This window comes from Anguilla anguilla, chromosome 6, assembly GCF_013347855.1.
Source record: "Anguilla anguilla isolate fAngAng1 chromosome 6, fAngAng1.pri, whole genome shotgun sequence".
In the NCBI taxonomy this organism is placed as follows: Eukaryota; Metazoa; Chordata; class Actinopteri; order Anguilliformes; family Anguillidae; genus Anguilla; species Anguilla anguilla.
The window spans coordinates 43,206,077-43,234,010 of NC_049206.1; the positions used below are offsets into that span (position 1 = coordinate 43,206,077).

The 27,934-nt window shown below is 42.0% G+C and overlaps 1 protein-coding gene across 7 annotated transcripts; it reads left to right on the forward strand.

Annotated features, from left to right (window-relative positions):
• The first annotated feature begins 900 nt into the window (after window positions 1-900).
• On the forward strand, window positions 901-27,770 carry LOC118230733 (inverted formin-2-like). 7 transcript variants are annotated; one of them, XM_035424009.1, is made up of 25 exons: window positions 901-1,075; window positions 11,496-11,892; window positions 12,201-12,316; window positions 13,882-14,041; window positions 14,394-14,427; window positions 15,932-16,073; window positions 17,059-17,191; window positions 17,459-18,133; window positions 18,269-18,411; window positions 18,747-18,808; window positions 18,943-19,045; window positions 19,611-19,696; window positions 20,039-20,139; window positions 20,324-20,394; window positions 20,774-20,881; window positions 21,015-21,085; window positions 21,185-21,305; window positions 22,148-22,312; window positions 22,956-23,055; window positions 23,430-23,582; window positions 23,824-24,078; window positions 24,287-24,577; window positions 24,780-25,070; window positions 26,422-26,481; window positions 27,141-27,770. In XM_035424009.1, the coding sequence occupies exons 2-24, from the start codon at window positions 11,508-11,510 to the stop codon at window positions 26,478-26,480; spliced, it is 3,825 nt and encodes a 1,274-aa protein (XP_035279900.1). In that variant the 5' UTR covers window positions 901-1,075; window positions 11,496-11,507; the 3' UTR covers window position 26,481; window positions 27,141-27,770. The 7 variants fall into 7 exon arrangements, 6 of the variants coding, with proteins under 6 accessions (XP_035279900.1, XP_035279901.1, XP_035279903.1 ...); XM_035424010.1 differs by having other exon boundaries at window positions 26,425-26,481; XR_004765910.1 differs by having other exon boundaries at window positions 24,780-26,481; window positions 27,141-27,165.
• Window positions 27,771-27,934: the final 164 nt, after the last annotated feature.

Genomic DNA, 27,934 nt, shown 5'->3' on the forward strand with positions numbered 1-27,934 from the left:
TGTAATATATATATAACAAAAAGTTAGCTGCAAAAGCAGGATGGTCGGATGAGTTTCTATGAAGTACCTAAAAGACCCTGCAAAGTAATGGCAAGAGCAAAGTGTGGAGGCCAAAATGAACTGCCCAAGATCAAAAGCACCCTCATCTGTGAAAAATGGTGGTGTTGTAGTTTGAGTACGTATGGCTGCCACAGGTACTGATTCACTTGTCTTCCTTGATGATGAACTGTAACTGCTGATAGCAGCAGCAGAATGAATTCTGAAGTGTACAGAAGCATCTTATCTGGCTAAGTTCAAGTGAATGTATCAAACTCGTGTATGGGTTTTCTGAAATATCTTATGGAAATGTTTTAAATCACAGCAAAACTTCCAAAAAATGTTGATTCAACTTTAATGAGTCCAATAGGGACCACACTCTGTAGGACTCATATGTACTAGTAAGAGTTGATTTAACTTGAACCTTTTACTGTGATAATACAATATCTTTTAACTTAATATTAATGGCTTACTTTGGAGATAGTATATCGTTATTTTGTTATGCTCTTAAGCACGAAAATATTTGTTTTCTTAATTTTGGAAATATTGTAATTAACTTAAATGTAGGCAAATAAAAAATAATTAGAAAATAAATACACTTAACGTTGTCTTTGGTGCCCCACACATTTACACTGATATTCTGGCGATTGCACATGATACTCCCGTGCCAGTGCGCCACACACAGTAACATAAAAAACGATTAAACGGCAAATGATTGCATCTCGTGTGTCCATACGACGATGAATAAGCCCATATAGGATGCTTGGCTATTGTGCGCTTCCAGTTTCACAATGTTTAATGAACGCCAATAATTCACAGAGGGAGGAGCTATCCAGAAGCGTGAACTTCTTCACCACACCCACATGTGGGCAAGACGGACGCAAATGCCGGAGAAGTGCGTATCGGAACTATTCCTACTCCACAATCCCTGTGTTTACATTTCATTCAACTTTCCTTTTTTTATATGAGAACGTCTTAAAACTGACTCGCTGAAGAGAAACTAAGTTTCCATTCACTATATGGCACAGGCGTGAGTAAGGTAAGATTTGTGAATTCGATAGAAAAGGTTTAATTATGTTATCAGAAGAGTAAACTGAAACATCTTAAATCGGTTTTGCAACGCTTATGATAGTTTGTGGTAAGCTTGTAATTCAACAGATTTTACACCGTGGCATGTTATAATATTTAACGCTACTGTGTTATTCAAACATATCTACAACAAAGTAATCTGGTATGTTCACCAGAACTCAGACACTTATCCTGCGGACTTCACAATGCTGTCGTTTAGCTGTTTGTTCTATTTGAGGCTATACACAGTTATCTCATTTGCTCACGGCCCAGCATTAAACAATGCACAAGACTAGTACATAATGTTTTCAGATACTTCAAGAACGGTGCGAGCTACGACGAATTAATTTTATTCCAGGCGCAGCTCCATTGCATTGACTGACGATGCGTAATGCTATGCAGTCAACATTGATCGATAAACTGTGGGCGGTGTTGTAAATTACAGAGATGCCCAGACGCATATTAGTAATAGGCTACTCGAGATTCGAAGTTTAATAAGTCTTATTATTGGCCTACTGGATTACATGGTATTCACATCGAGACAGTATTTTTTCTCTAGGATGTCATCACGAAAGTTTTCCTGTGCACGAAAGTACAGAAATGGAAAAGGGGGGAAATTCTGCTTCAAAGCAGATGTGTATGGCTAGCCGTTTTAGCTTTAATTCATTCTAGAGGACATCACAAATTAAAACTAGTCTTTCTAACTAGTTAGAATGCAGATTCGTGATATCAGAAATTCAATTGTAACTAGTTATAAAGTGTATTTCTGATATCAGAAATTCTATTTTAACAAGTTAAAATGCATATTATTGATATCGGAAATTAAATTGTAACTAGTTAAAATGCCAATTCTTGATACCGGAAATTTTATTTTAACTAGCCAGATTGAAAACGTCTTTCTCATTCATTTCAATGGGAGTTGGAATTTGACCCAGTTAAAATGCCAATTTCTGTTATCATAAAATCAATTACTGATATCAACAATATAATTTCAACTAGTTAAAATGCCTATTTCTGATATCATGATTTCAGTTTTAACTAGTTAAAATTGGAATTCTTGATATCAATAATAGAATTTGAACTAGTTCTAATTAGAAAGTCTAATTTTAACTAGTTGAAATGCAATCCTTGATATCAAGAATTCCTATTTTAACTAGTTAAAATACAATCCTTGATATCAAGAATTCCTATTTTAACTAGTTAAAATTTAATTCTTGATATCAAAAATAAAAGGTCCCATTGAAATGAATGGGTAAAATGCTTGAATTATAACTAGTTACAATTGAATTTCGTATATCAAGAATTTGCATTCTAACTAGTTAGAATTGTATTTGTGATATCCTCTAGAAATGAATTAAAGCTAAAACGGCTTGCCATAGATATGTATCGACTGTGATATGAGTCGATACATAGGCTATAAAAATCTGCTTGTTCCTGTCTCTGTGATTACGATATTATTTATGTAATCAGAACTATGTAAACTGTCTCATTACGTATAATTTCTTTCACACTTTTCCCTTCATTTTGGTTTATTGAAATTTTGGAGTTGGCACTACAGCAGCGCCCTCCAGCAACTTATGTTCCTCTTGTAACCCAGGCATCCCTTAGACATGCATATTGGAATGGCAGGTTACGCCTTGGCGGGGCATGCCCCATACCTATACAGCACCGAGAGTTTGGCACTTTTCATTTAACTACACAGGCAAGGGCACCTTCAGTTAACTTTTCAGCTTCAGTTCAGCTTTTGAAGTCCCAGAAGTAAGCCTGTACTGCGCATGCTGAGGGCAAAGCATAGGACCTGCCATTAAAATGAATGAGGAATATCAGACTTTTGCAGGCAGAATCCCCGATGGTATTCCCAAACTAGATTAACGATCCTTATGTTTAATATGAAAAGCAGATTATAAAAATATGTAATAAAATATGTACATTTAAATGTGCCCTTGTGCACAAAGCAAAGTCCATAAAGAAATGGTTTGCTGAGTTTGGGTTGGAAGAATTTGACTAGCCTGCACAGAGTACCTATTTCAACCTCACTGAACATCTTTGGGATTAATTGGAATGCCGACTGCGAGCCAGGCCCATCACCCAACATCAGTCCCCAACCTCACTAATGCTCTTGTGGCTGAATGGAAGCGAATCCTCGCAGCCATGTTCCAAAATCTAGTGGAAATTCTTCCCAGAAGAGTGGTGGCTATTATAGCAGCAAAGGGGGGGACCAATTCCACATTAATGCACCCACATTAGTGGGTGTCATGTTTGCGTCTCCACTTACTTTTGACCATTTGTGTATATTGTAGTTATCCTGGACCGTTCATATCAAAACGTCTCTCTGCCTAGATGTCCTCCCCTCTAGACATCTGAGACCAATGTGAGAAGAGCAGGAGTAGACTGTAGATGCCAGGAATCACCGTGGAGTATTCTGTTTGTACACAGGACTGTTTCTGCCCACTTGGGTTGAAATGCTTCACGCATTTTCTCTTACCTAACCTTGCACACCAGAAGTATAACGATGTAGTGGTTTGCGAACTGGTATACAGAAAGATTCAGCCATGAGTTCCAGGCTCAAAATGTTCCTCTACCATTGATGGTGTTATCTGAATCTAATATGAAACACATGCACGTCCTGTAGGTTGGGTGCAGGACCAGAACTCAAGAACTAAGAAGAGGAAATAAAATACACACTGAGCTCCCTTTTCATGCTTTTTCCCGTTCTACACATAACCGCAATTGCCACAGTACATATTCAGCCTATTCACTGATTTGTAAGCTATCGAGTAAATACTGTAAGTAATTGTGATTAAAAGTCATCATTAAATCAGTTGATCCAGTTTACAAAGTGAAGACACATAGTCTGCAAGATCTTTATGATATGACAGTTCATTCATTCCAGATAGACCATTGAATACACAGAGGAGTGTTGCAAGAACCTGCTCTACTACATAGCTGTGTTTCTGTGAATCTTTAATTGCCATGTGGCAGGCTACACTCCAACTGATAACGAGAATGCGAAATGAGGATTTTTTTTTTTAAGAAAAAGTGCTGATTTGGGCAGAACTACATAAATGTACTGCATAATTTTGTTATTGGCAGGAACCTAACTTATTTATTTAATCAAATTCTTCAATATGAACTTATCCAAGCTGAATATATAGTTTTGTTGAAGGCTTTGATGACATCATCATAAACATTCACATGTAACTGAAAAATCTAAATTGACCACTTGTATATGATACTGCTGGAAGTACAATGGTGCCAGTGTAGTTGGTGATGTTTTTGCGTTTAAAAATGTCAATGAAATCTTTATGAATGATGGTCTAGAAATTCATTAACATTTACCTGGGAACTGGAATTCTTGGCTAGCCAGTATAATAATGTGTCTTGGATCAGAGAAAATGGTCTTCATTTTCTTAATTTCAAGAAAATGAAGCTTGTGCAGTCTGCATTTCATTGTCTTTTTCAGATAATGATTTCTTTTCAGTTTCCTTATAAAGACCTTTGTTATCCAAACAACTTAAAGACAGAACTTTAATTGATCAGTAACGTAACTGGAACAAAATGTCTTCTCTGATAAAGAATTGTGTCATTGGGGTCAAGCATCTGTCATTGAGATGTAAACTGGCTGATTTTGGTCAATTCATGTCAGAAGTGTCAGTAACCGCCCTCACCGGTTTTACATTACCCTGGGACTGGTTTTCTTTAGTTTAGTTTCTTAATTGGTTTTGGTAATTTGTAATTGGTTCTTGAACACTAAATGGAAATCCCCTTATCGCAGTGAATGGACACCAAAAAGTAATTGTTAGCATTCAGTGGCAATGTAGTATTTTTTCTTTGCCATCAAGCAACAAGAAAGAGAAATGTTTTTTAAAACATTGGCTAAATCTTTGTATAAATACATACATTAGACTGCATTTAAGAAAAGAAAATGTCCTAACACCAGCATTCTGCATCCTAATAGGTTCTTGTGATCGTATGCAAATCATGTTAAAGTCACCTCTTGTTTTTTCAAATGTCGTTGGCTTTCCATATATAATTCAAAGCTGTTATTGGTATTCAGGATAATTGTTCAGATTGTTGCTGTGACTGTGAGAGACGCAGTTGCTTATTATATGTGGGCTGTGCCATTGAGGTTCATTCTTATTGTTGCATGTTCAAACTTGTGAGCATGGATTAAGAAAAACAGTTATGAGAAACTACCCTACTGTTCTATTCTGACCCCAAGTCAATATTTTGTCCAATCGAAACTAAGAACAGGGAAGCATGCCCTGCTTTTCTCATGTTTTCTGCAGCCCTGCTTGGTGCAAACTCCAGCACAGGAAGTCTGTGTTTCCTGCGTGTAAGTTTGTCTTGGCCTGTGCTGTGCAGACATCCAGACCAGTCATGCGGTAGTGCCCAATAATGACCGCTTTCAGACAAGGGGGTCCAATACCCATGGCAAAATTGTGTCACTTGCTGGCTTAGCATCTGTAATGATTTGCTTTGTTTAAAAATCACTGTAAAAATGATGCGTAATATAGTATGTAAGGGACTGTCCCTTTCTATTCAGATGTGCACAGTAACCTTACTTGCAAAGAATACGACTTGAAAGTAGGGCTTGTGGGCCTACAAGGAATCCTTTCAGCAGCAAGATAAAAAAGAGAGAAGGGTGATGGGTATAGCCACTAGGATATCACGAGACAAGAATGTTTGTGCTGTGTGTTATATTTATGCTATCTGCTTCAGAGCTGTTTGTATTTCCTGTGTTGCCAGGAGTCTTGACCAGGTGATTAGATAAAATGTGAACCAGTTTGCAAAAATGCTGCTGGTTCAGGGAGAAATAAAGTAAAGATGAATATTAGAAAGCCAACAGGGACAGGCTAGTCATTCCAGTCTTTGGCCAATTTATGGGTTTCACTGTAATCAAAAGGAAATCCTATGTTGTCTGCTAGGGTACTGACATGTATGGATTAAATGGGAGCAGCAGGAGCAAGGGATCTTAGAAAAACTCTGTAGTTCCCCTTGTTATGGCTTGCTCATCTCCACAGGAAGGTGCATATTCTTTAAAACCTGGATATTCACCAGACAAGCTCCTGGATCCTATAGACCTGTGTAACCATATACAAGTGGTTCAGAGTTCAGGCTGGGGCCTCTAGTACATACCACAGAGGCAAACTTGTGGGCCGAACCTGAGGCCTGTCAAGATTGACTGACCGCAGTTCTGAGTTGATTTTTTGGTCAGGATTTGTTGTATTTAAGGGTTTCAAAATGCTTATTACTGTACCGGCCAGCCTCGTGAAGATCCACTCCCCATTGACCATTGCGCTCTGTGTGGAACTAAATACAGAATAACTTTAACTGTCATTATTGTTCTGTGCTCTAGCACAACAAAAATGGCTTGATATTTGTAGTCGATCCTTCAGTGTGAACTGGCTCAGACCTGAACAGACTTTGATTTTATCTTGGTCATCTTGGCACTTAGTTCCAGACTTTTGAGGGCATGCTCAGGAGCATTACAACATGTGGAAAATTCTGATACAAGCCTGTGCCTGTCAGTGTAATAGCAGTATTGTGCTGAAGTTGTTTAATCTGCAAATGCCAGAAGCGGACAATCCAGGTTAAAAAAAATGAAGTGCAAGTGAAATCAGCCGACTGAATTCCTAGGTGGAAGAAACACATGGCAAGACTTTTATTTTCTGACCCTGGCCTGGACTTTCCACTTGTGGCAGATGCTCATGCCAAGCAGGACTTGAACCCTATCCATGCATCTTACAATGAAGGAAAATGTATGTTTCTGATTGCTCCATGAGCTTGTTGTCTGTCTATTGCATGTTCATCGTATAATACTGCTCCCTGACTTTGCCTCTTCATTGTATCCTGACCTGACCTGACCTGAAGGTGATGTTGTGAGATGTCTCTGAGATTTTTAGATACTCAACTTTTCCACATTTGTGTTGTGCCGCATTGCATGGACATACATGCATACATGCTTTTGCATGCATGCGCATACACACAAGTGCATTGACTTTATCAAAGGGAAGAGTGCCCCCTACTGGCCCCTTACCCCCACACCTAACAACAAGCTAGTTACATTACATTACATTACATTTATTTGGCAGATGCTTTTATCCAAAGCGACATACAATAAGTGCATACCAAAGGTCATTGGAACAACTACAACACACAGGTCCAATAAGGTACAATACTCATTTTGTATAGTTATTCATAGCCATGAAAACATTAAGTCCAGTTCACACAGTGAACATCACTCTGACCTAACTTATGCTAAGTCAAACTCGGAGGCATTACAAGCTACAACATCAAGACAATGATACAAGGAACAATAAGTGCTGGATGCCACATGAGTGACACAGGAGGTACATGTGTAGCATGAAAGAGGGGACTTTAAGTGTTAGAAATGATCTTCAGAGTGGTGATAGTTAGTCCAGGTATAGTCTGAAGAGATGCGTCTTCAGACCACGGTGGAAGATGGGCAATGAGGGAGTGGTTCGTAGAGGGACAGGGAGTTTGTTCCACCACTGGAGAGCTAGGGTGGAAAAGTTCTATGGTAAGGACGAGCGAGAACTAAGTTCCCACAGGAATGGGCGCTCCATGCATCCTAGATTGCCCAAGAAAATCTCTCAAGAATCCTGGCATACCAGCAAATATCAGAAGAATTCTAAAATGTCCTGGTTTTCACCATATATCCCCAAAACTGAGACTGAAAAGAAATAACTCCCCTGCCTTCTTCCCAACTTATAACCATCACCCAGTCATGACACTTCAGCAGTCTGATGTGGGGGAAAACACAAAAAGATATGTCTATAATGCTTTGGCATGTCAAACAATCATAGAAACGATAGCTTCATGAGAACAATCACCAGTAACTGTGGTTATAGCTGTGTCCCCTAGCTGGTCCCGGAATGTTGCATGTTGCTAATGTACAGCCTAACCAGGCTAACCAGGTTAATCCACAGCAATGCCAAAGAGGGAATGTGTGTTCAGTGAACAAGAAGTCCAACAGGTCTACCCTCTTCTGTAGAAAATTGGGAACAGTTCAAGTGACATTTACTGCATCCATTACAAGTCTGTTTTTATTAGTTCCCTGTGGTAATTCTGTGACATCAGTGACTATATACAGACAACCAAACAGAAGGTGGCTAGAGGCTTCTAGGAAAAGCGTTGGTAGGGTAATAGTCCCTGGTGTAGTCTGCTTTTATTGGTGTGTGAGACAGAAGAGACCAGGTCTCTTATCTTTATACCAAACGAGCCTAGTAGCTTCAGCCATGAGACAGTACACAGGACCTTGTAGACCTTTATTGCCTTTAGCATAGAGATTTAGTCCTTAGCACAGAGTTTTAGCTCTGTTGCCCCTTAATGTCCACATAATTGTTTTTTGTGATGCCATCCACCCTCAATTGGAGAGGACTGGATAATAGTAAAGTCAGGGTTTGAATTACATGGGAGCCAGTGGGAGCTCAGCTCCCTTGAAAGAAATCGGAGCTCCCTTGAAAGCAATAAAATCTTAAATGTGTGGGGGTCGCTAAAATATAGTCATCAACCATTATTTTAGTTAGTTTAGTTTAACGCTGAAACACGTGTGTGTGTGTGTGTGTTAAGGAGGTTTAAGTGTGTGTGTGTGTGTGTGTGTGTGTGTGTAGTATCTCGTATGTACGAACCCCCCCCCCCATTTTTTTTTGAGAGACTCCCTTGAAAGCCAGATTATAAATCAAACCCTGAGTATAGTAGTATCCCATTATTACCATTTTGTACAGTGGTGTGAACACTTTTATTGTGTTGTTAAAGGTCCAGGAAACTGTATCTGTGAATTATTTGCTGATGTATTATTTTAATTAGTTTGCATTCACAAATGGCCAAGGGATATTGTTAAATGTTCTTGCAAAAAAAAAGTCTGCTGAAATTGGTTTACTTTCTCCCTTGGCCAAATGACAGGTTTTCAGTGGGCGGGGTTAACTGGGAGTAGTTACGTAACAAAAACCTTAAGTCCACTGATATCTTTTCTACGTGTAATGCGTAAATGACACGCTTGCCACTTGTGTGTGGGTAAGGCAAGCTATGCAGAAAATGCCTAAGCGTTAACCCCTTCTCTGAAGTGAAGAGACCTACAACAAATGGGTTTTATTTCTGGAGCCCACGGGCACTGCAATATTCTAATAATCCATATAGTGCCTATTTTCGCATGGAACTTGTCACAGAATGCAGTGGATCGGCCTGCCATTAGCTAGCGACCATTAAATAGCTTTCAAGCATAGAAATGTGAATCTAAGACTTTCTTTATTTGGGTGTAATGTCAGGAGTTTGAGACTGCTATAGAGTCTAATGTTGGTGTACAGTAGCTCACTGATCTTCAGGTTTAACTATACGATGATAAAGCCTAGTTTATGTCGCGTTCTTTCGTTTTGTCTGGTAGTGTAAGGTTACTGCTGTACCCAGCTCCATCCTAGCTAGCAACGAGGAATGGTTTACATATGACGTGTCTTACAGATATGAATGTTAATGAGTGCAGGATACACACCCACCTTGTCCTTGTCTGCTGAACAGGTCACGGCCATCTAATAGTGTTTATTACAATTTAATGGCTATAATTGGATTAAAAACCTGAAAGAAATATTAAGAAGACAATCAATAACCACAATTTGAATCCAGTTGCCTGGACCGTTAAGTAACATGCAACCTAAAGATAGGTCTACAGATTTGGTGGGGCACATGGAATCAATGTGCGCATTGATGTCCGTAAGTGAAACTGCAGTTTATGAGATTGCATCCACCAGAGGCGAACCCGACATGGACCAGGTGTGTATCTGGTGCAGCATAAACTGGGCTGTAGTTTTATGCCTCTGGGCTGGCTTGTTGAATGATACAGTTAGCATTCATGCACATTAATTTGTTGTAAAATATTGGATGTACATGATTTATATTTTATCGTTGTATTACTGTGTGTGTCCCCAGTTTCCCTGCAGGTGTTGAGAACTAACTGCTGGTATTTCAGTAAGTAGCTAATGCCAAAGGAGAAGATTTATCATTGTCATATTGTTCTCACGGGCGGCAAGTTGGTGCAGTGGGTAGCACTGTCATCTCACAGAAAGAAGGTCATGGGTATGAAGGGTGTATTCCTGCCTCTCGCCCAATGCACGCTGGGATAGGCTCCAGCACCCCCTGTGACCCTGTCCAGGGTAAGCAGTTATAGATAATCGATGGATGGATATTGTTCTCACAGAAAATTAACATAAAGCTCAAACTTCAAAAAAAGGTGTAGCTTCAAGTTAATTCTGAACCAGTCACAGATTCGGACATCTCAAATGACATGTTGGGGACAAATGTTTTATGACCTGACTAACATTAACCTCAAGTGTCGAGTCCCACCTCACAGTGGAAGCTCTTATTGACTGTACTTAGCGGCATGTGGCTTTATTTACGCACTGCTATGAATAGCTGACAGAGTGCCCCCCCCCCCCCCCCCCAACAAAATAAAGAGCGGCGGGGGCTGGGTGCCTGGCAGGGCCAGTGCTGAGAGGGCAGCTGGCACATCTTACCAAAAATTTGGTTTTCTGCAGTAAAAGCTTTTTTGTCTTTCTCATCCTCTAATGAGGGTGCAGTTGCAGGCAGATGTTTCAGCTTGGACGGGTATTTTCTCATCAGAGTATGAGTCAGCACATTGTCCCCCGGATCCATTAAACCCCTAGAAACCCAGGAAGTACTTTTTGAGGATGATTCCGTGGCTTTTCTAAATGGCCTTTTTCTAGAGTCATTCATCCAATGCATCTGCTCGTTGTGGACATTGAAGGTTAATGTGAGGTCGGAAGAGTGAGTGACGCTTTCTGTGAGTGAAGAGGGATCGTGTCGCTGTTTCTGTTAATAAATCTATCAATAAACATTCCACTTCCCTCAAGCTTTGGTTCCTCCCTCTGGACTTATCGGAGTCTCTCACCAGGCCTTGTCCCTGATTGCATTACCTGTCCTTCTGTCCAGCTGCCTCAGCGAAAAAAAGCAGGCTGTCGGAAGGCACACTGCTTGGTCACAGGTGGCCTGTGGCCTATAGATCCCTTGTGGAGCCGACCATCATAGTGTTGCATCTTCCATTGTGCGCTATCCCAATTCTACCGTGCAATTCATTGCTTATCAGGGTGGGAGCTATGAAAAAGACCCTGTTTCTCATACTTGTGAACTCTTTTGTTTGCTACCAACACTAGTGCCAGGGATATTATGCCCAGTGATATTTTCACAGAAAATTATATCATTCCTTGGCTATCAGTGTTGGTGAGTTGTAGCCATTGCTAGCTGGTTAGTAAATCCCATGGATTGTTTGGTGTGATTTTGCTGGCAGCAAAGCACATGGAGACCTTTAGCAAATATGGTCCTCAGTGTTTGTGGGTTGTCTCCTTCCTCCTCTGCAGTGTGCTCTGAAGATGACAGCCAAACAGAAGTGGGTGGCCCTGAAGGACCATGTCGCCACCCCCCTGGAGGAGACCCAGACAGACGGCAACCTGGAGAATGCCGACCCGGAGCTGTGCATCCGGCTGCTGCAGATCCCCACCGTGGTCAACTACTCGGGCCTGAAGCGTCGGCTGGAGGCCAGCGACAGCGCCTGGATGACCCAGTTCCTGGAGCTGAGCGGCCTGGACCTGCTCCTGGAGGCCCTGGACCGGCTGTCTGGGCGGGGCTGCGCCCGCATCTCCGACGCCCTCCTGCAGCTGACCTGCGTCGGCTGCGTGCGTGCGGTCATGAACTCCTCCGCGGGCATCCACTTCATCGTGGACAACGAGGGCGGATATGTTCGCAAGCTGTCTCAAGGTTGGCAGAGGGTGGGGTATGTCCAGGGGGGTGGGGCTTCAGCTGAATTGATTGACAGCTAGGTTTTGGCTGTGGGGGCCCTTGCCCTGGTTGCAGCTCTTGCAGCTGATCTCGAAGAAGAGAATGCTGTGTTTTAAAATATAAAAATGAAAACTTTTAGAAGATAGTTGAATACATTTTTCAAAAGAGAGAATGAGACAGGAAGCGGGGGGCAAGGAAGAGAAAGAAGCAAGACCAAAGACTAGAAAGAAAGAGAGAGATCTGTAATGAAAAATGATAATGGCAGTGACAATGCCCTTCTTCCCCAGCTCTGGACACTTCTAACACCATGGTCAAGAAGCAAGTGTTTGACCTCCTGGCTGCCCTTTGCATGTTCTCTGGAGATGGCCACAGCCTTGCCTTGGATGCCCTGGAGCACTACAAGGTAGGCGTCAAAGAACTGGGAGTACAAGGGCATGACTTTAGTTTGAATATTGGAGAGACTGAAATGCATAGACCTTGAGATCTGAAACCCTCTAGGGGAGTCTGGTGGCATGCATCCCTGGAATAATTTTTTTAAAAGAACAGATGTGAAATGGTTATTTCTAGTGAATTCTAAGGGGAAAATGCTACTGATTACTTATCAGTAAGGCTGGAGGTTTGTCATTGAAAACATTGACTGAAGTCACAGACCAGTCATAGCAAAGTTGTTGAAAGTCAGGGAAAACCGAACAAAGAGGAATAAATCACTTTTTTTAAAGTTCATCTCATGTGCAGCAGTGGAGAACGATTGAAATAATATACACAACTATAGCAACAGTAACAAATGCTTGAAGTTTCAAAAAAATTTACGGGCAGTTGCCAGCTGTAGGAACAACCTATGAGTGAAATGCATAGATTGGCTGGAGCATTTAATCACTTAATTTGGTCCATCATGGAAGGAAACAGCATACTTTTCTGCCTTTAATTTAAGAGAATGTTCTTAGAAATACAGCGTACTCATATTGCATTAGTAAAATGAAACAGAGTTACTGTGTGTCAGTTTTTATTTCGTAAGTTTGTTTTGGTACAATATGCTGTACATTGTGAGGTTTGAGTCTTTAATGAGCACCTGTTGTCACTGATGTAACTGTAACGGGGGATGGAGCACAGTGGACATCAATACTGTTGACGGGGGCTGTCAAACATATGATTGCAACAACTGACAAGGATGGGACTTCTGATCCCAGTGCATTCCAGAATGTGTATCCATTGTTGAACTTTGTTTCTTCCTGAATTCGGCAATAGGCTATTGTTAGGCCTGCACAAATAACACCGTTGGCTACGTTAAGGTTGATAGTTACCATCCAAGACTGCCAAAAAATCAGGGAAAGCACTACAAATGGGGGAAATCACAGAAATGGCAAATTATGCCCTTGTGGGAGTCCCAAAAATAAAAAGTAACCATAAGTACATTAATGAAATCTTGCCTTTTCTGTCTAAATTTTCTCATTCAAAGAAAAATATTCTCTTGTCAGGAAATGCAGAAGTAAAATCAGGAAATCGCAAGAAAAAAATATTTACATATTCAAGTAAGGCATATACTGCTGACTAGATATTTATAACAAGGCAAAATAACTTGATAGTATGTAACTTTTATATTGGAATGGTTGAGGTTTATTTCACTTGCAATACATTATTCTTACAGTGCCCTCTAGTGTTTAGCACACGTAATACATGAGAACTATACTTACTACTGGATCTGATGAACAAGTTATGAATGTCTCTATGAAGTAGGTAATAATATTAAATTGATAAATTACTGCTGTGGGATTTTCATATTCTAAATGCTTGAAAATTTGCTTAAACATTTTTAAACTTTGGTCTCAGACTGAGACCATTATTTATACATTCTAGAAATTTGACATCAGAACTGGATTTGAAGGCACGGTTTTTGAAGTTCTGTCACAGCTCTCAGTGTGTGTGTGTGTGTGTGTGTGTGTGTGTGCATGCATGTGACTGTCTTTACAGAGTGTGAAGACCCAGCAGTACCGCTTCAGCGTCATCATGAATGAGCTTCAGGCCACGGACAACGTGTCGTACATGGTCACCCTCCTCAGTGTGGTCAATACCCTCATCTTCGGCGCTGAGGACCTCAGGAGGAGAGACAGGCTGCGCAAGGAGTTCATTGGTATGACAACTACTCCCCCTCTGCATTCCAGCTGCCAATCAATTGAACGTTTAGAAATGTGTTCGTCGTGTGGATTCTTTGGTTTTGCTAAGAAATTTATGCTATGGTCACACCTCTTGTTAATTCCAGATTTACATGTACTGAATAAAAAGCCAATATTTTTGACCCTTTATGTCTCCTTTTTTTAATCTGCTTTCCATGATGATTTCTGCACCTCTGTACTTGCATGCAGCCTTTCTTAACATAAACAAATAAGCATTGGATGTATTTATGTGGTGCTAAAATCACAAACATTAAAAAGCTCAATGGCAAGATAAATTCAAAGGAGTCTAATTCAGCTTTTGTCTTGTAGGGCTACAGTTACTGGATATACTTCCAAAATTAAGGTAAATGCTGGGTTTTGCTGGAACTTCTCGCATTTGGCTTTGTTGTGCAGGCTGACTTATATATTTTACTATTTGGTTGGTTGACTTTGATTACTTTCAGTCTTAATGTGATCTCAGTCATAATCGCACTGACTGAGCAAATACATTTTTTGTAATATTTTAATATTAGGCTATATAAACTGCGAACGTAGGCCCTTACTTTAATCAGTCAGCAGGCCTATTGATGGTTACCTTGACAACATAAATCGAAACACTGATTTCAAGTAACATAATTTATTCAGACAGTGGGCTGCTTCAATTAAGTGCGCAAATAAAGACAGGTTAAATGAGTCAGTGCGCAGACACCTTTCTTAATTGGCAACAATAAATTGAGTGTTAAGTTCTTAAGATAATTATCTGGGTATGGCCTAAAAATGTCATGAGAAAATGTATGTTTGTTGAAATTAAAATAATCAGGTAAATAAAGTAAAGACTTTATTTATTATCGTTTTGATAAAAATCGCGTTAAATTTGTTTCGTTCAATTGTGCGATATTGAACGGAATATTGACCGCGGCCTCTGTGAGGTCATGACTTTGGTACCTCTGCCTCAATCACTGCGGTCAAATGTATTTATGACAAATAATATGAGCAGCTCTGTCTGTTATGTCTATTGGCTAGCCTACTTGTTGCTTGGAAATTCAGTCACGTTCTTTTCCATCATAATAAACGATTTTTAAAATAGATTCGCAAGGGCAGCGAACTCGCAAGGTGCAATTTTTGTTTCAGTTACCTTGGTAACAAAATCTTCGGTTGCGAAGGTAAAGATGCCTTTTCGACTCGACGAATAGTGGATTTCGTGTCCACGTTCGGAAACGGTCAGCAAGACCGTATTGCCAATTTCGACAACGGTTCATCGATCACTTGAATCAATCAAATCCTGACCTGACGTCAAAGTTTAAAACGTAGGTTGCTGTAGCATTATTCGTTTTCAATATAGTTTATTTGGTTATCAGACTTATAATATTGCGTGCTAGGCTACAGAACATATAGCCTAGAATTACACAATCACACGAGCAAAAAAAAGAGATTAAATTATGGGACAGCCATGATTGCAGTTACTCTGAAAAAATAAAATCACAACAGTAAATTGTGATCCTAACTATTGTTCTTCAGAACAATATTGGCTACTTAGCATGCTACCAAAGTAAAAACAGAATTTTAAAAAAAAGTTAAATTGCCTCATATTGTGAATACTTAGTGACGAACAATTGATTTATGGAGGTAAACAACACATTATCCAAATTCCAAAGACCAGTCATTTTTTGCAAACATTCTGCTGTTTTTAGTGTGAGACAGAGTACATGCATATCACTTTTTTGTGTGCATGTGGCAAGTAGCCATATTGCTTTTTGTCTGTGCACAATGGAGGGAAATCCAGTTGCTTATTTGTGCACGTGCCTGCGTGCATACACATGTGTGTCTCTGTATCTGCATGCCTGTGTTCGTGTGTGCTCATGCGACAGGGAGCTGGAGGAGGAGGACCTGGTTATCCAATGTGAGGCGTTCGAGGAGACAATGGCCGAGGATGAGGAGGAGCTCCAGAGGATCTATGGGGGCATTGACATGAGCAGCCACCAGGAGGTGTTCTCTGCCGTCTTCACCAAAGTGAGCAACAAAGTTTGATTAGACATGTCAACACTACTGCAAGCACTTCCCTTTTATATCATCTATTTGGAATGGACTGTTCCTCAAGTTACCGCTGTGCCAATTGCACTGCTGCTGAATGGCATACACTCTGCTGACTGGTCACAGGTCACTTAATGATAGAGAGAGCCCCAATCAGAAGGGAGGTTTATCTCTCATTGATAATGACTGGGAGCTTGTGAGACAAATGGTATTCGAGTAATGGGCTTTCACATAACAGTCTAGTCTGTACAGCACACCAGGAGACATGATAACTTTGCTGAGTTAAAGACTAGGATCTACCTGCCCTCTACTGCAGATATTGGTGTGGCAATATCTTCTGTTGGAGACATTGCTGTTCACCACAGTTGTGGTGATGACTGTCATTTATATTTGTGATTTATGAACATTACTGTGCACCCATGTTTCATTGATTCTGAGAGGCTACATGGTCTTGTTTCTGTTGATGATGCAGTCTATTCAGGTCCGAACCTCATTGCTTTTCAATGTCCACCTTGATCTTTGTTAATGTGTTTATCTCCCTGTCCATTACCCTTTCTCTCTATCCCTCTCCCCTTCCCCACCTCTCTATCCAACCCTCTGTATACCCTTCTCTCTCACTCCCCCTTTCTCTCTACATCTCCCTCTCGGTCCCCTGCTCCCCTTTCTTCCCTTCTGCCTGTTATTCTGCCTTGATATACCCCTTGCTCTCTTCCTGCCCTCCTCCTCCCTCCCCTTCTCTTCCTTCCTTCTCCTCCTTCCCATTCTGCTACTTTTTATCTTTTTTCTCCCTGCTTCTCTTCCCCCATCTCTCTCTCTCTCAATTTTAATTTCAGTATACTTTATTTTCAGGACAACTACAGTCATATTGCCAAAGAAACACATACAATACACAGAAACATGGAAACCACATATACAACATGCAACAATTATGACCCACAGCTATCTCTCTCTTTCTCTCCTATAGGTGAGCAGCTCTCCCTCCTCTCTCCAGCTGCTGTCCATCCTGCAGGCCCTAATGCAGCTGGGTCCAGACCAGGCTGAGATGTGGCAGGCACTGGAGGCCCTTACCACCAGGGCCACACTGCTGGCCCAAGAAGGTAAGCAGTGGCATTGCTGGGGGAGGAAGTCTGAGTATCTTTTCTTTTGATGTTCTTGTCATATATTTTATAGTCAGGGCATATGTGGAATATGACACAGCACATAAATATGTTTGGGTAAAACAAACTGAAATAGTTTTGTTCATGTGAACGTGGTAAAGCTTGTACTGTTCAATAGAGCCCTTGCTGTGGTGCATTATTAAGTTGTATTGAGTGCTTACCTGCAGTAGCTGTAGTGGTCGTGTTTTCCTGGTCTGTGTGCTACAGCTGCAGTGGAAAGTGTTGACAGCGTCATGGAGCGGCTGGTTTCTTCCAAGGCGAAGGCGGGGTCCAGCGGCCAGCAGTCTCCGGACCGCGGGCTGAAGAGGACGAACAGGGCCGTGCAAACGGACCCAGCGGACAGCGAGCCACGGGCAAGCCCAGGCTCTGTCACTCAGCCATGCCAGTCTTCTACTGTGGCGTCTCCCACCCCAGTGCCTCCTCCTCCTCCTCCTCCTCCTCCTCCTCCACCTCTTCCTTCAGCCATTATGGGAGGCTCGCCCCTGCCCCCACCAGCCCCACCCCTGCCGTCCACAGCGCATGGAGTTCCCCCGCCCCCTCCACCCTTGCCTGGATTGGTGCCCCCACCCCCACCACCTCCACCCTTGCCTGGATTCGGGCCCCCGCCTCCTCCTCCTCTGGCTGGACTCTTCGGTGTCCCACCACCACCTCCTCCACCACCCCCCATGCCAGGAGTGGCTGGCGGAGGACCCCCGCCACCACCGCCGCTCCCTGGCATGCCCCCACCGCCCCCTCCTCCCCCAGGCATGGAAACCATAATAGTGGCAAAGACCAGTCAATCACTGGGGTGCTCCTATGGCTCCACCCACAAAGCAGGCCGCTGTCCCACACATCGAATGAAGAAGCTCAACTGGCAGAAACTCCCACCCAGAGCTGTGTCCAGTAAATAACCCATTGCATTTTTTTCATTTTTGCATGTGACCACAATGTGTCATTCTTTTTGAAGTCTCCTAAGTTCATACTGGAGGAAACGTAGCTCCATGTTTGTCATTCCCTGTGTCTGTCCTTTCTGAACAGGCAGCCATTCAATGTGGATGTCGGTGCAGACGGACAGTCCCATGGAGCCGGACTACTCCAGCATCGAGCAGCTCTTCTGCCTGCCCCAGGTGGATCCCAAGAGCAAGAGCACGACTGCTCCGGCCAAGAAGGAACCCAAAGAGGTCAGGAGGTGACCCATACCCACCCCTCAGTCTGGGCACAGACGGTCATCAAACATATTACCAGTTAAATCACTCTTCCTTGGTCCAGTGACACTGCCCTGGCCATGCCAGTTCTGACAGGGTGGTGCATGATTGGCTGTTGTGTCAGGAAGACAGGGTTTCATTCAGTCTCCCCTGTCTCCTTTGTGGTATTTGTCTCCACTGTGTCAAATTGATGGAGGGCATTGTAGAGATAAGGTGGGGTTACAGATATGATTAGGCCGACCTAATTTGGTGAAAAGAAAAATAAGGATCAGTAAAATAAATGTATGTGTTTTTGGTGCTTTTGTTCTCAGATATCTTTCATTGATGCCAAGAAAAACATGAACTTAAATATATTCCTGAAGCAGTTCAGATGGTAAGTTCCATTTTTCTGTTGGTAAATGTACCCCTCAGATGTTTGTGGAGCTGTCTGTTGAGGAGGGGCTGACCTTGATGCCTTGATCTTGACCGTACCTTTCTCATGTCTCCACCACCCCACCTCCCCCCCAGTTCAAATGAGGAGTTTGTGGCCATGGTGGTGGGTGGGGACCGCTCCAAGTTTGATGTGGAGGTGCTGAAACAGCTTCAGAAGCTTCTACCAGAAAAACATGAGGTGAGCACCATGAAAGGATCCGATCCCTGTAGATTCATGATTCAGTTGTGGTTACATTGCTCTGTGAATGCTGATCCAGGCTTGGTGACATAAATAGGAATGACATTGTGCAGTGAGGGTGCTTTCATATTTAAGGAGCTAATCTTGTAACCATGGGGTTTCAGGTCCAAATCCCTGTTACTACTGTACTGCTGGACAAGATACTTAAATCAAATTATTTCCACATACCACCATGAACACGATAAACTCAATCCATGTATGTTTCCCTGTATCAAGATGGTCAATGAGCAAATAAGTAATGTGTATAAATATATTGCATTCCTATAATGTCATTTAAATACACATGCAGGTAGGAGTGTAGCATGACAGTAGCAGGGGAACATTTTTATAAGCAGCGGTCCAGTTTTATACCTGTGCTTGGGCATTGCTGTTAATTAACCTTATTGAAAGTTTTTCACTGGCTTTGTGTCAGCATATAGGCAGGTACCTGGTATACATCAAGTCACCCAGCAGAGAATGACCAGTGTGCAGTTAACTGATTGTCGTTTCTGCTGTTGTTCCTCAGACTGAGAACCTGACGTCGTTCCAAGGGGAGCGAGAGAAACTGGCTAATGCTGACCAGTTCTACCTTCTTCTCCTCGCTGTGCCATGGTACACAGGAACAGCCTGTACATCTCCCTCGGAAGCATGAAGAACGATAGACTTTACAAGCAGCCTAAATTTTAGGCCTGCTTTTAATATCAGCCTTTAATGTCAGAAATACCAGGTTGCGGAGTACAGTTTACCCCACTGGCACAAAATGTTCTCATGATGTTACTGGAATGTTTTGTCTATATTACAACATTGTCACTACATGGCAGCATTGTGAGAATGTTTTTGGGTTGCTGGGTATTGAGTGAACCAGTTTTTAAAAACGTATCAGCATTCATTGTTGTGAGTTTGAAGCAAAAGTTGAATGTTTGGTCAGTTGCATCTCTGTGTCGTTTCGTTTAGTTATTCTCTGAGGATAGAGTGCATGTTGCTGTGTGAGGAGATTGCCTGTGTGCTGGAGATGCTGAGGCCCAAAGTGGAGCTGGTGGCCCAGGCGTGCGACGGTAAGTCCCACCTCCCCTTGCGTGCCTGCCGTCTAGCAGTGACAGTGACGGAGCGTCTTGGGTCTCGTCCACCCTACTCGATTCCCCTGCCAGCATGCGTCAGTCAGGGCTGGTCATGTGTGTACTGTACTCATGTGATTAAAAGTTGCTCATGTTCCACTCTTGATTTTATGTGTCTCTTTAGGCGTGAGACAAAGTGTTCGCCTGTCCCGTTTCTGTAAGCTGATACTTGACGTTGGGAACTTTCTCAACTACGTAAGTGCCCTTTTACCATTCCAGTCATGGCTACTGTTACTACTGCTAATGCTGTGCTGTCCACCCGCTGCTACTTGTACTACTGTTGCCACTGCTACTACCGCTGTTGAGGTTACTGTGCCACCTATTATGCTGTTTTGAGAAAGAAACCTTTGCTACTAGTAATATAACTGAAGTTACTATTGCCAATCCAGTGGTACTACCACTACTATTATCACTAATGCTGTTATTAAAATTGCTATCACAGCTAAGTCTACTACTTATTCTATTGCAGTCAATAGTACTACCATTGCTGCTACAGATCGCTGTTATTGCTACTCCAGCACCATTTGTATTACTGCCTTCTCCTTCCCTTTGTCTCTATCCCTGTCCCTTTCAGGGAAGCCACACAGGAAATGCTGAGGGGTTCAGAATCAGCACCCTGCTAAAGCTAACTGAAACCAAGGCCAACAAATCCCGTATCACCCTCCTTCATCACATCCTGGAGGTATGGTTTGGGTGCCCATTGGCATGATGGGTAGAGCACTGTGCTCATGGGGTTGAGCCAGTGATGTGGTAGTGTGGTTTCCACTGAGATCTGTTAAGGTTGTTTCTGACTTGAGGGCATCTCTGATTGGCAGGAGGCAGAACAGAACCACGCAGACCTGCTGAACCTCCCTGATGACATTGAGATTTGTGAAAAGGCAGCAGGGTAAAAAGTCAAGTGTTGAAATAGTGCTCATTCTTTGCATACTTAATGTTGATGCAGTTTTTTAATCATCCATTAATCTGTTGTTCTTTTTTCTGACAGAGTGAACCTGGACTCCATCCAATCAGAAGCCAACTCCCTCTCTCTACGCCTGAAGAACATTGAAAATAAGGTGTCCTCATCTGTGGAGGACATCAAACAGCAGTACATGAGTGCTATTCAGGTGTGACCTTAAATGTACTCCTACATTCATTGTGTTTTCCTAAGCAGTAAGCAGGTCCTTGTATGCAAATTGGAAAACCTTGAACCAGATCCAAAGATTCAAAAAGCTTCAGTGCTGCTTCAAATATCAAGACTTGGATACAAATTAGAATTGTGTATACCGAGACTAAGCATATAATTTCACATTATGCCATCATAATTTAAATGACCATCCATTTGCATTCATAATGTGATGTTAATTAGTAATGATGATAATGTGGGTTATTTTGAAGACATCAGAGGCATTGGAATTCTAGGCCTCTCCTACAGAGGTGGATTTTCAAAAATATTTGGTAGCAAATTTGATCTTAATAGGAAGTACTCAAGTCCACTTCTTATATTATGGGTTACACTGGTCCCATGTTTGCTAGTTGCATTTCTGACATATAAACATGTTAGGAATTGTGCAGTTTGGAAAAGCATATTTACATGTTTGCTCTATAGGGAAACTATTATGAAAGCAATATATTAGAAACATGAAACAATTACGGCAGTACAGCTAGCATTGTACTTAAGTAAAACCAAACATTTTTTGTTTTATTTACCATTCTTCACGCCTAATAGATTTAATGGAAAGTGATGGGCTGCAATTCCTATGGCACATGTGAAAGGACTCTAGGGCACAAAATCACACACAAAAAGCTTATAAACACCCAGCACCTTCAACGGTGAAAAATGACAGGTAAAGGGGTTCATTGCTCTACTGTCCTGCTGTAGGCCACAAAATGGCAGAAATCACAAGTAAAACAGCGTGGACGTCCTGGAATACTATTGTTTGCCCAATGTCAATGACACATCTTCCAGGGGAATATGGAATCCTGCAATGACCTGGAGAAGCAGTTTGCTGTGATTGAGGAGAAGAAGACTGACCTGGCTCAGTATCTGTGTGAGGATGCATCCACCCTCAAATTGGAGGACCTCTTTGGCACAATCAGGACATTTCGTGGGCTCTTCCTCAAGGCCCTCAAGGTGAGCAGCCCAAATTATCCACTTCCTGTTTGAGGGTTGGAGGCAGGAAGCGGCATATCTCTCACTTCCTGTTTAGGGTTTGCAAAGTGTCACAGTCATCCATGGTTCAGAGAGAGTGTGCCAAGAGGGCAAAGCAAATGTTGATCCTTGCAGTGAATGAGGAACTGATTTGCCAATCTCTTGCATTAATGTTTTGAATAATGTAACACCAATGTTTTCCAGTACTGTCCGTTGCTCTGGATAAGAGCATTTGCCAAATGATTGAAATGTATCATAATTGTAATGAATGGACTGAAGGTTGTACCTTCGCAACCTGTTCTGAAATTTGATAATGGAGTTACGTAGGGCAACATGCAGTTATCTCCATACAGCACTGCCAGCCTGCTTCTGCACATTTGTGGTCTTAGCTTCCACAGCATTGTAGCACCTCTGTAGAGTCTACTCTTCTGTGCTACAGTGATTCCACTCCTCTGCACAGCTGTGTATTCTGCTGTGTGTCTAATAGAGAAAACTGCTCTCTACAGTGCCATGCTCTCTCTCCTGTATATACAGTACATCACTGTGGTCTCTCTGGAGGGGAATGTGGGTTCTCACTATTGTAAAATGGTCTCTACTCTGAATCCTGGTTCCTTCTGACCCTCAGGAGAACAAGAGCCGCAGGGAACAGGCCGTCAGGATGGAGCTGAGGCAGAAGCGCCAGGCCGAAGAAGAGGCCAAGAGACAGACAGAAGGCGGAGTGATCAGTGAGTGTCATTTATTTATTTGTATATTCATCGGCTATGTATTAACCTTTTATTATTATTATTATTATTATTATTATTATTATTATTATTATTATTAACAACAACAACGACAAAAAAAGTAACACAGCTGGCCAAGAAACAGCTGTGCAGCCAATTGTTCAGTTACTTTTTGTGCCCCAAAACAGGGGGGACTATGTATAAAAATGGCTGTAATTCCTGCACGGATGACTCGACACGGAAGTGATCACTCTCAAATTAAAGCTGACAGCCTGCACTTTAACCTCAGAGCCAAAAAAACAAATATTGCCCCATTACTTTTTCACTAACTGTATTTCCGGTACTTTATAAAACTGAGAATCCCTCTTTTCCTTCAGAGCGAAAGATCCCCCCGCCGCAGGAAGAAGGCTGCATAATTGACAACCTGCTGGCGGACATCCGGAAGGGCTATCAGCTGCGAAAGACGAGACCCAAGAGCAAATTGGAAAGTCCCTTCGCTATAGAAGTACGAAGGGATGACGCGCATACCAGTGAGTGAGGGAGCGTGTGACTCTTCTGGACCTTTCTGCTCTGCCCCTTCATGTGACAATGTTCAACGGTCGTCTGCCGCACAAGTTGGGCTTAGCTCCTTTGTTTTCCTTCACTGGTCTTTCACCAAGCCTTGTATTCTCTTGGCTTCCAGTGTGATTGCACTAGAGATGCAACAGGTTATTAGTCATCTTTTCATCACAGAGAAGAAAGTGGTCAGTTATTTTAACTCTCTGTCTGCAGGACTAAGCGATGTGCCTGAAATTAACACAGACACTGGACACACCCATACTGTTGAGGCTGTGGCCAAGGATGGGTCGGTCAGTACAGGCCAAGAGGCACCAGCCACTCCTGTCAGGAGCATCTGTGATGTGCCTGACAGTAATTCAGCAAACACTGCCCCCTCACCGCCCAGCTTGGACGTGACCTCCACCACGGACGAGGAAAACTCAGAAAAACCCCAATCCTTTCAGAGTACGAAAAAGAATGGCGGGGAAGGTAAATGTATTTCACCATCATTCGGGCAAATTCAACTCCGATACATCCCACTCTCCCAACCGCATTCTTATTTTCACGCTTCATGCCGTCTTCGTTTGCAGTGTATTTGCTGTAGTGTTTGTGTTGCTTTCTCTGCAACAGATAAAGCCACATTTCATCACAGGGGAAAAAGTGGCCAGTTATTTTAAAACTGAGCTCTTTCTTTCAGTGTCTACAGGACAAAGCGAAGTGCCTGAAATAAACACAAGAGCTTCAGGCACTGTGGTCACCCAGCCACTTGGCCACACCAGTGCTGTTGAAGGTGTGGTTGAGGATGGGTCCTCCAGTACTGGCCAAGAGGCACCAGCCCCTCCTGTCAAGAGCATCTGTGATGTGCCTGACTGGAACTCAGCAGACTCCGCCCACTCCTTGTCCAGCCCAGACGTGACCTCCACCACAGATGAGGAAAACTCTGAAAAACCCAAATCCTTCCAGAATACGAAAACGAACAGTGGGGAAGGTAAATGCATTTCATCGTCGTTCAGTCAAATTCAACACCTATACCTCCCACTTTCCCAACCGCATTCTTATTTTTATGCTTCATGCTGTCTTGACTTGCAGTCTAGGGTTTGTATCACTTTGTCTGCAACAGGTTATTTCGTCACAGGGAAGAAAATGGCCAGTTATTTTTAAAATTGAGCTCTCTCCTTCTTTGTGTACAGGACAAAGCAGTGCACCTGAAATAGAAACAAAGGCTTCAGACATTGGAGTCTCTCAGCCCCCTGGCCTCACCAATGCTGTTGAAGGTGTGGTCAAGGATGGGTCCTCCAGTACAGACCGAGAGGCACCAGCCTGTCCTGTCAGGAGCATCTGTGATGTGCCTGATGGGAATTCAGCAGATTCCGCCCCTTCACCACCCAACCCGGACATGATCTCCACCACAGACGAGGAGAAGTCCAAAAAAAAATCCAGATCCTTTCATATCAAAAAGACCAAAACGAATCTTGGGGAAGGTAAGTGTTTCAGCAGTGTGCAGCCCACTATCTATACAGCCCACTTTCCAACATGCCATCTTCTTTTTATTTAGGATATTATGTGTCTAATAGGCTAGGAAAACACACAAAACACCACAAGGTTTTAACAACAACAACAACAATAATAATAATAATAATAATAATAATAATAAAATCATTATTATTCATATAGCACATTTCAAAATAGAGTCACTAAGTGCTTTACACAAAAAATAATAAAAAATGTATTTAATAAAATACAAGCAGAGAATAATATTTTAAAAAAGCAAAGATGAATAAATACTAAAAGAGAGAATTAAAAGCAATCAAAAAGCAGCATAAAACCAGAAACAAACTAGTCAAATGCTAATGCAAGGGCCGACCACAGCCGATGACGCACACACCAGGCAGACGGTACCCCGATGCTCCCTCCCACCCCCCTGCTATTGTCAGCCAATCGCCAGCTTGGTGTATTCCCGACTTCAGAATTTAGTTGGGACTTCGGAACAGTCAAGAGGGCCCTCCCTGAGAATCTAGGACTGCACACGGACACATACAGGGTTAGAAGGTCAGGGATGTAGCTGGGGACCAGACCATGAACAGCTTTAAAAGTAATGTGTGAAATCTTAAAATCAAATCTAAAATGTACCAACAACCAATGGAGAAAGGCTAAAATAGGGGTGTTATGGTGCCAGCTTTCGGTTTTTGTCAAAGGCGTTTTGGTCAACTTGAAGAGTATAATAGTTTCAGTGTCTATAAAATTCAGGACCTTCTCTATACTCCTTAATTGACCATACATGATTGAATTAGCCTTTTGTAATGTGACACAAAATCAAATCAGGATCAAACATGGTGGATTTTTAGCTACCAATTGTTAATGGAGGTTTATCGGATCAAGCACAGACTGTATGTTTTCTATAATTTGCTTAGGGTCAATAGCAAGACACTACCAGATAGTTGTTTATTATTTACTTATGTAACCTATGTAAATTATATCAGACTTCTTCATTGTGTAAGCTGTAACATTTCACTGTCCATTTACAAACATCAACCTTTCTATTATGCAAAGATTAAGCTCCCTTCTTTGATGGCCACCATTAGTCATTTGATCAGCACTTCAAGGTCAAGTCACATATGCCTGAAAATATACCCCAGTCTCTTTTCTGAAGTTTCTGCAAGCCGCTATAATGTGGCATTTCACTGAGGTCCTCAGTCATTCTAGTCCTGCTGAGCTTCATTGCCCCCTTGGTAATGGGTGAGCTTTGGACCAGAAGAACATGTTCCGTTACGTATGAACCACATAGAAGCAGAGTCGTTTAGTCTTTTTTTTCCCCCTCTAATTTTCTGAAAGCAGACGATGGCAAAAGGAAAGGACGCAGGGGTCATAAAAAGAGTTGTGCTTTGCAGTGAGGTAGGTTGGGGGTCCCATGCGGGACCCCTGGGTGGCGGGTCTACTAAATAATTTTGTCTTCGATCTAACCCATGTCAGTTTCACTGTTTGTTTGTTCCTTTGTGTGTTTGACTCACTCCTTAAATTAACCTCTCATCTTCATAACCAGGTTTAGAGTTGATTCCATTTCAGTTAAATTAACTCAAATTAAATGAATGGCTTTAAACAATTACTATAATTTTCTCGGGATTTTTTAATTAATTAACTGATTTGAAATGGAATTAGCCTCGACACTACTCCCAAAAATAACACAATATTGGCACTTGGCACCTCAGATGAGTGAATTGCATTGTGGGCATGTGTATTGTCACTTACGGGTGTCTTTGTGGGTCGAGTGTGTCCGTCACCTTCAGCTGTGGAATGACTAATTATGATTGCACCACTGAATCCCCATGACCACAGAAGGTAAGCAGATACAAATCCCTTGAAGGCTGGAAGACCTGACAAAAGGAAGTTTGCCCCTCTCACAGTAGTACTTTAGGAAGGTTCAGATTAGAATATGTGTCTTCTAAGGTACGTTCAGACGAATTATGCTGATTTTGAGGTGTCCCTCGTTTCCGGTCCCCAAATCTTAATGATTTACCTAACACATCCCTGTCTGTCTCTCCCCCTCCTTCCAGGTAGCACCAAAGAGAAGAACAAGAAAAGAAAGAAAAAATAAACCAATTTCACTGCTTTTCTACTAAATATAGCCCTGCCTGTCTTAAGTCATAGTATAATTATGTATGTATGTAGGTATGTATGTATGTTTGTATGTCATATGTAACATCTGCACTATATTTGAGGAGCAAGCGTATTGGAAAAATTTGCATTAAAAAGTTCTGTAATAGAGGTAGTGGTTGGGATAACGCCTCTACTTCTACAGTGATCTGGCCATTCCAAGAAAATTTAGTAGGTCTACAGCTACGTTAGCACTGTCCTGTGACCTCTGGGTTCACGCGGTCCTTTGGGGAGTTTGTGGAGGTAGCAGTGACATGGAATTATATCAGTCAATTCTCATTGTAAGAAAACGTGATGGATCATTTTACACAGAGACTGAAATGACTGTTTAAGTTCAGGTGAAATTTATGTTTGTGTCTGTCAGATTATGAATCAGCATCCGGTGTTCTACGAGCAAACCTAAAAGTCCATGTGATGGAAGGCAGTGGTTGAACTCCAGTCAGCAATAATGCCGTGTGTTCGTATGTCATTTCCCTCTTTCAAGAATCGTTGAATAAATTATTCTGATATGGCGAAAGATTATTTGAAAATGACTCTTCATAATATTTATTATATTAAATTCCGTATCTTGTAACTTTAAGCTTATGTAAATTAGGATAATATTTAGCTGAGGTTACCATAAAAATATATAATTTGTACAAGGCATACATGGTAAATGGAAAAAGTGAAATTTTACATTGAGAGTCAGTGCAGA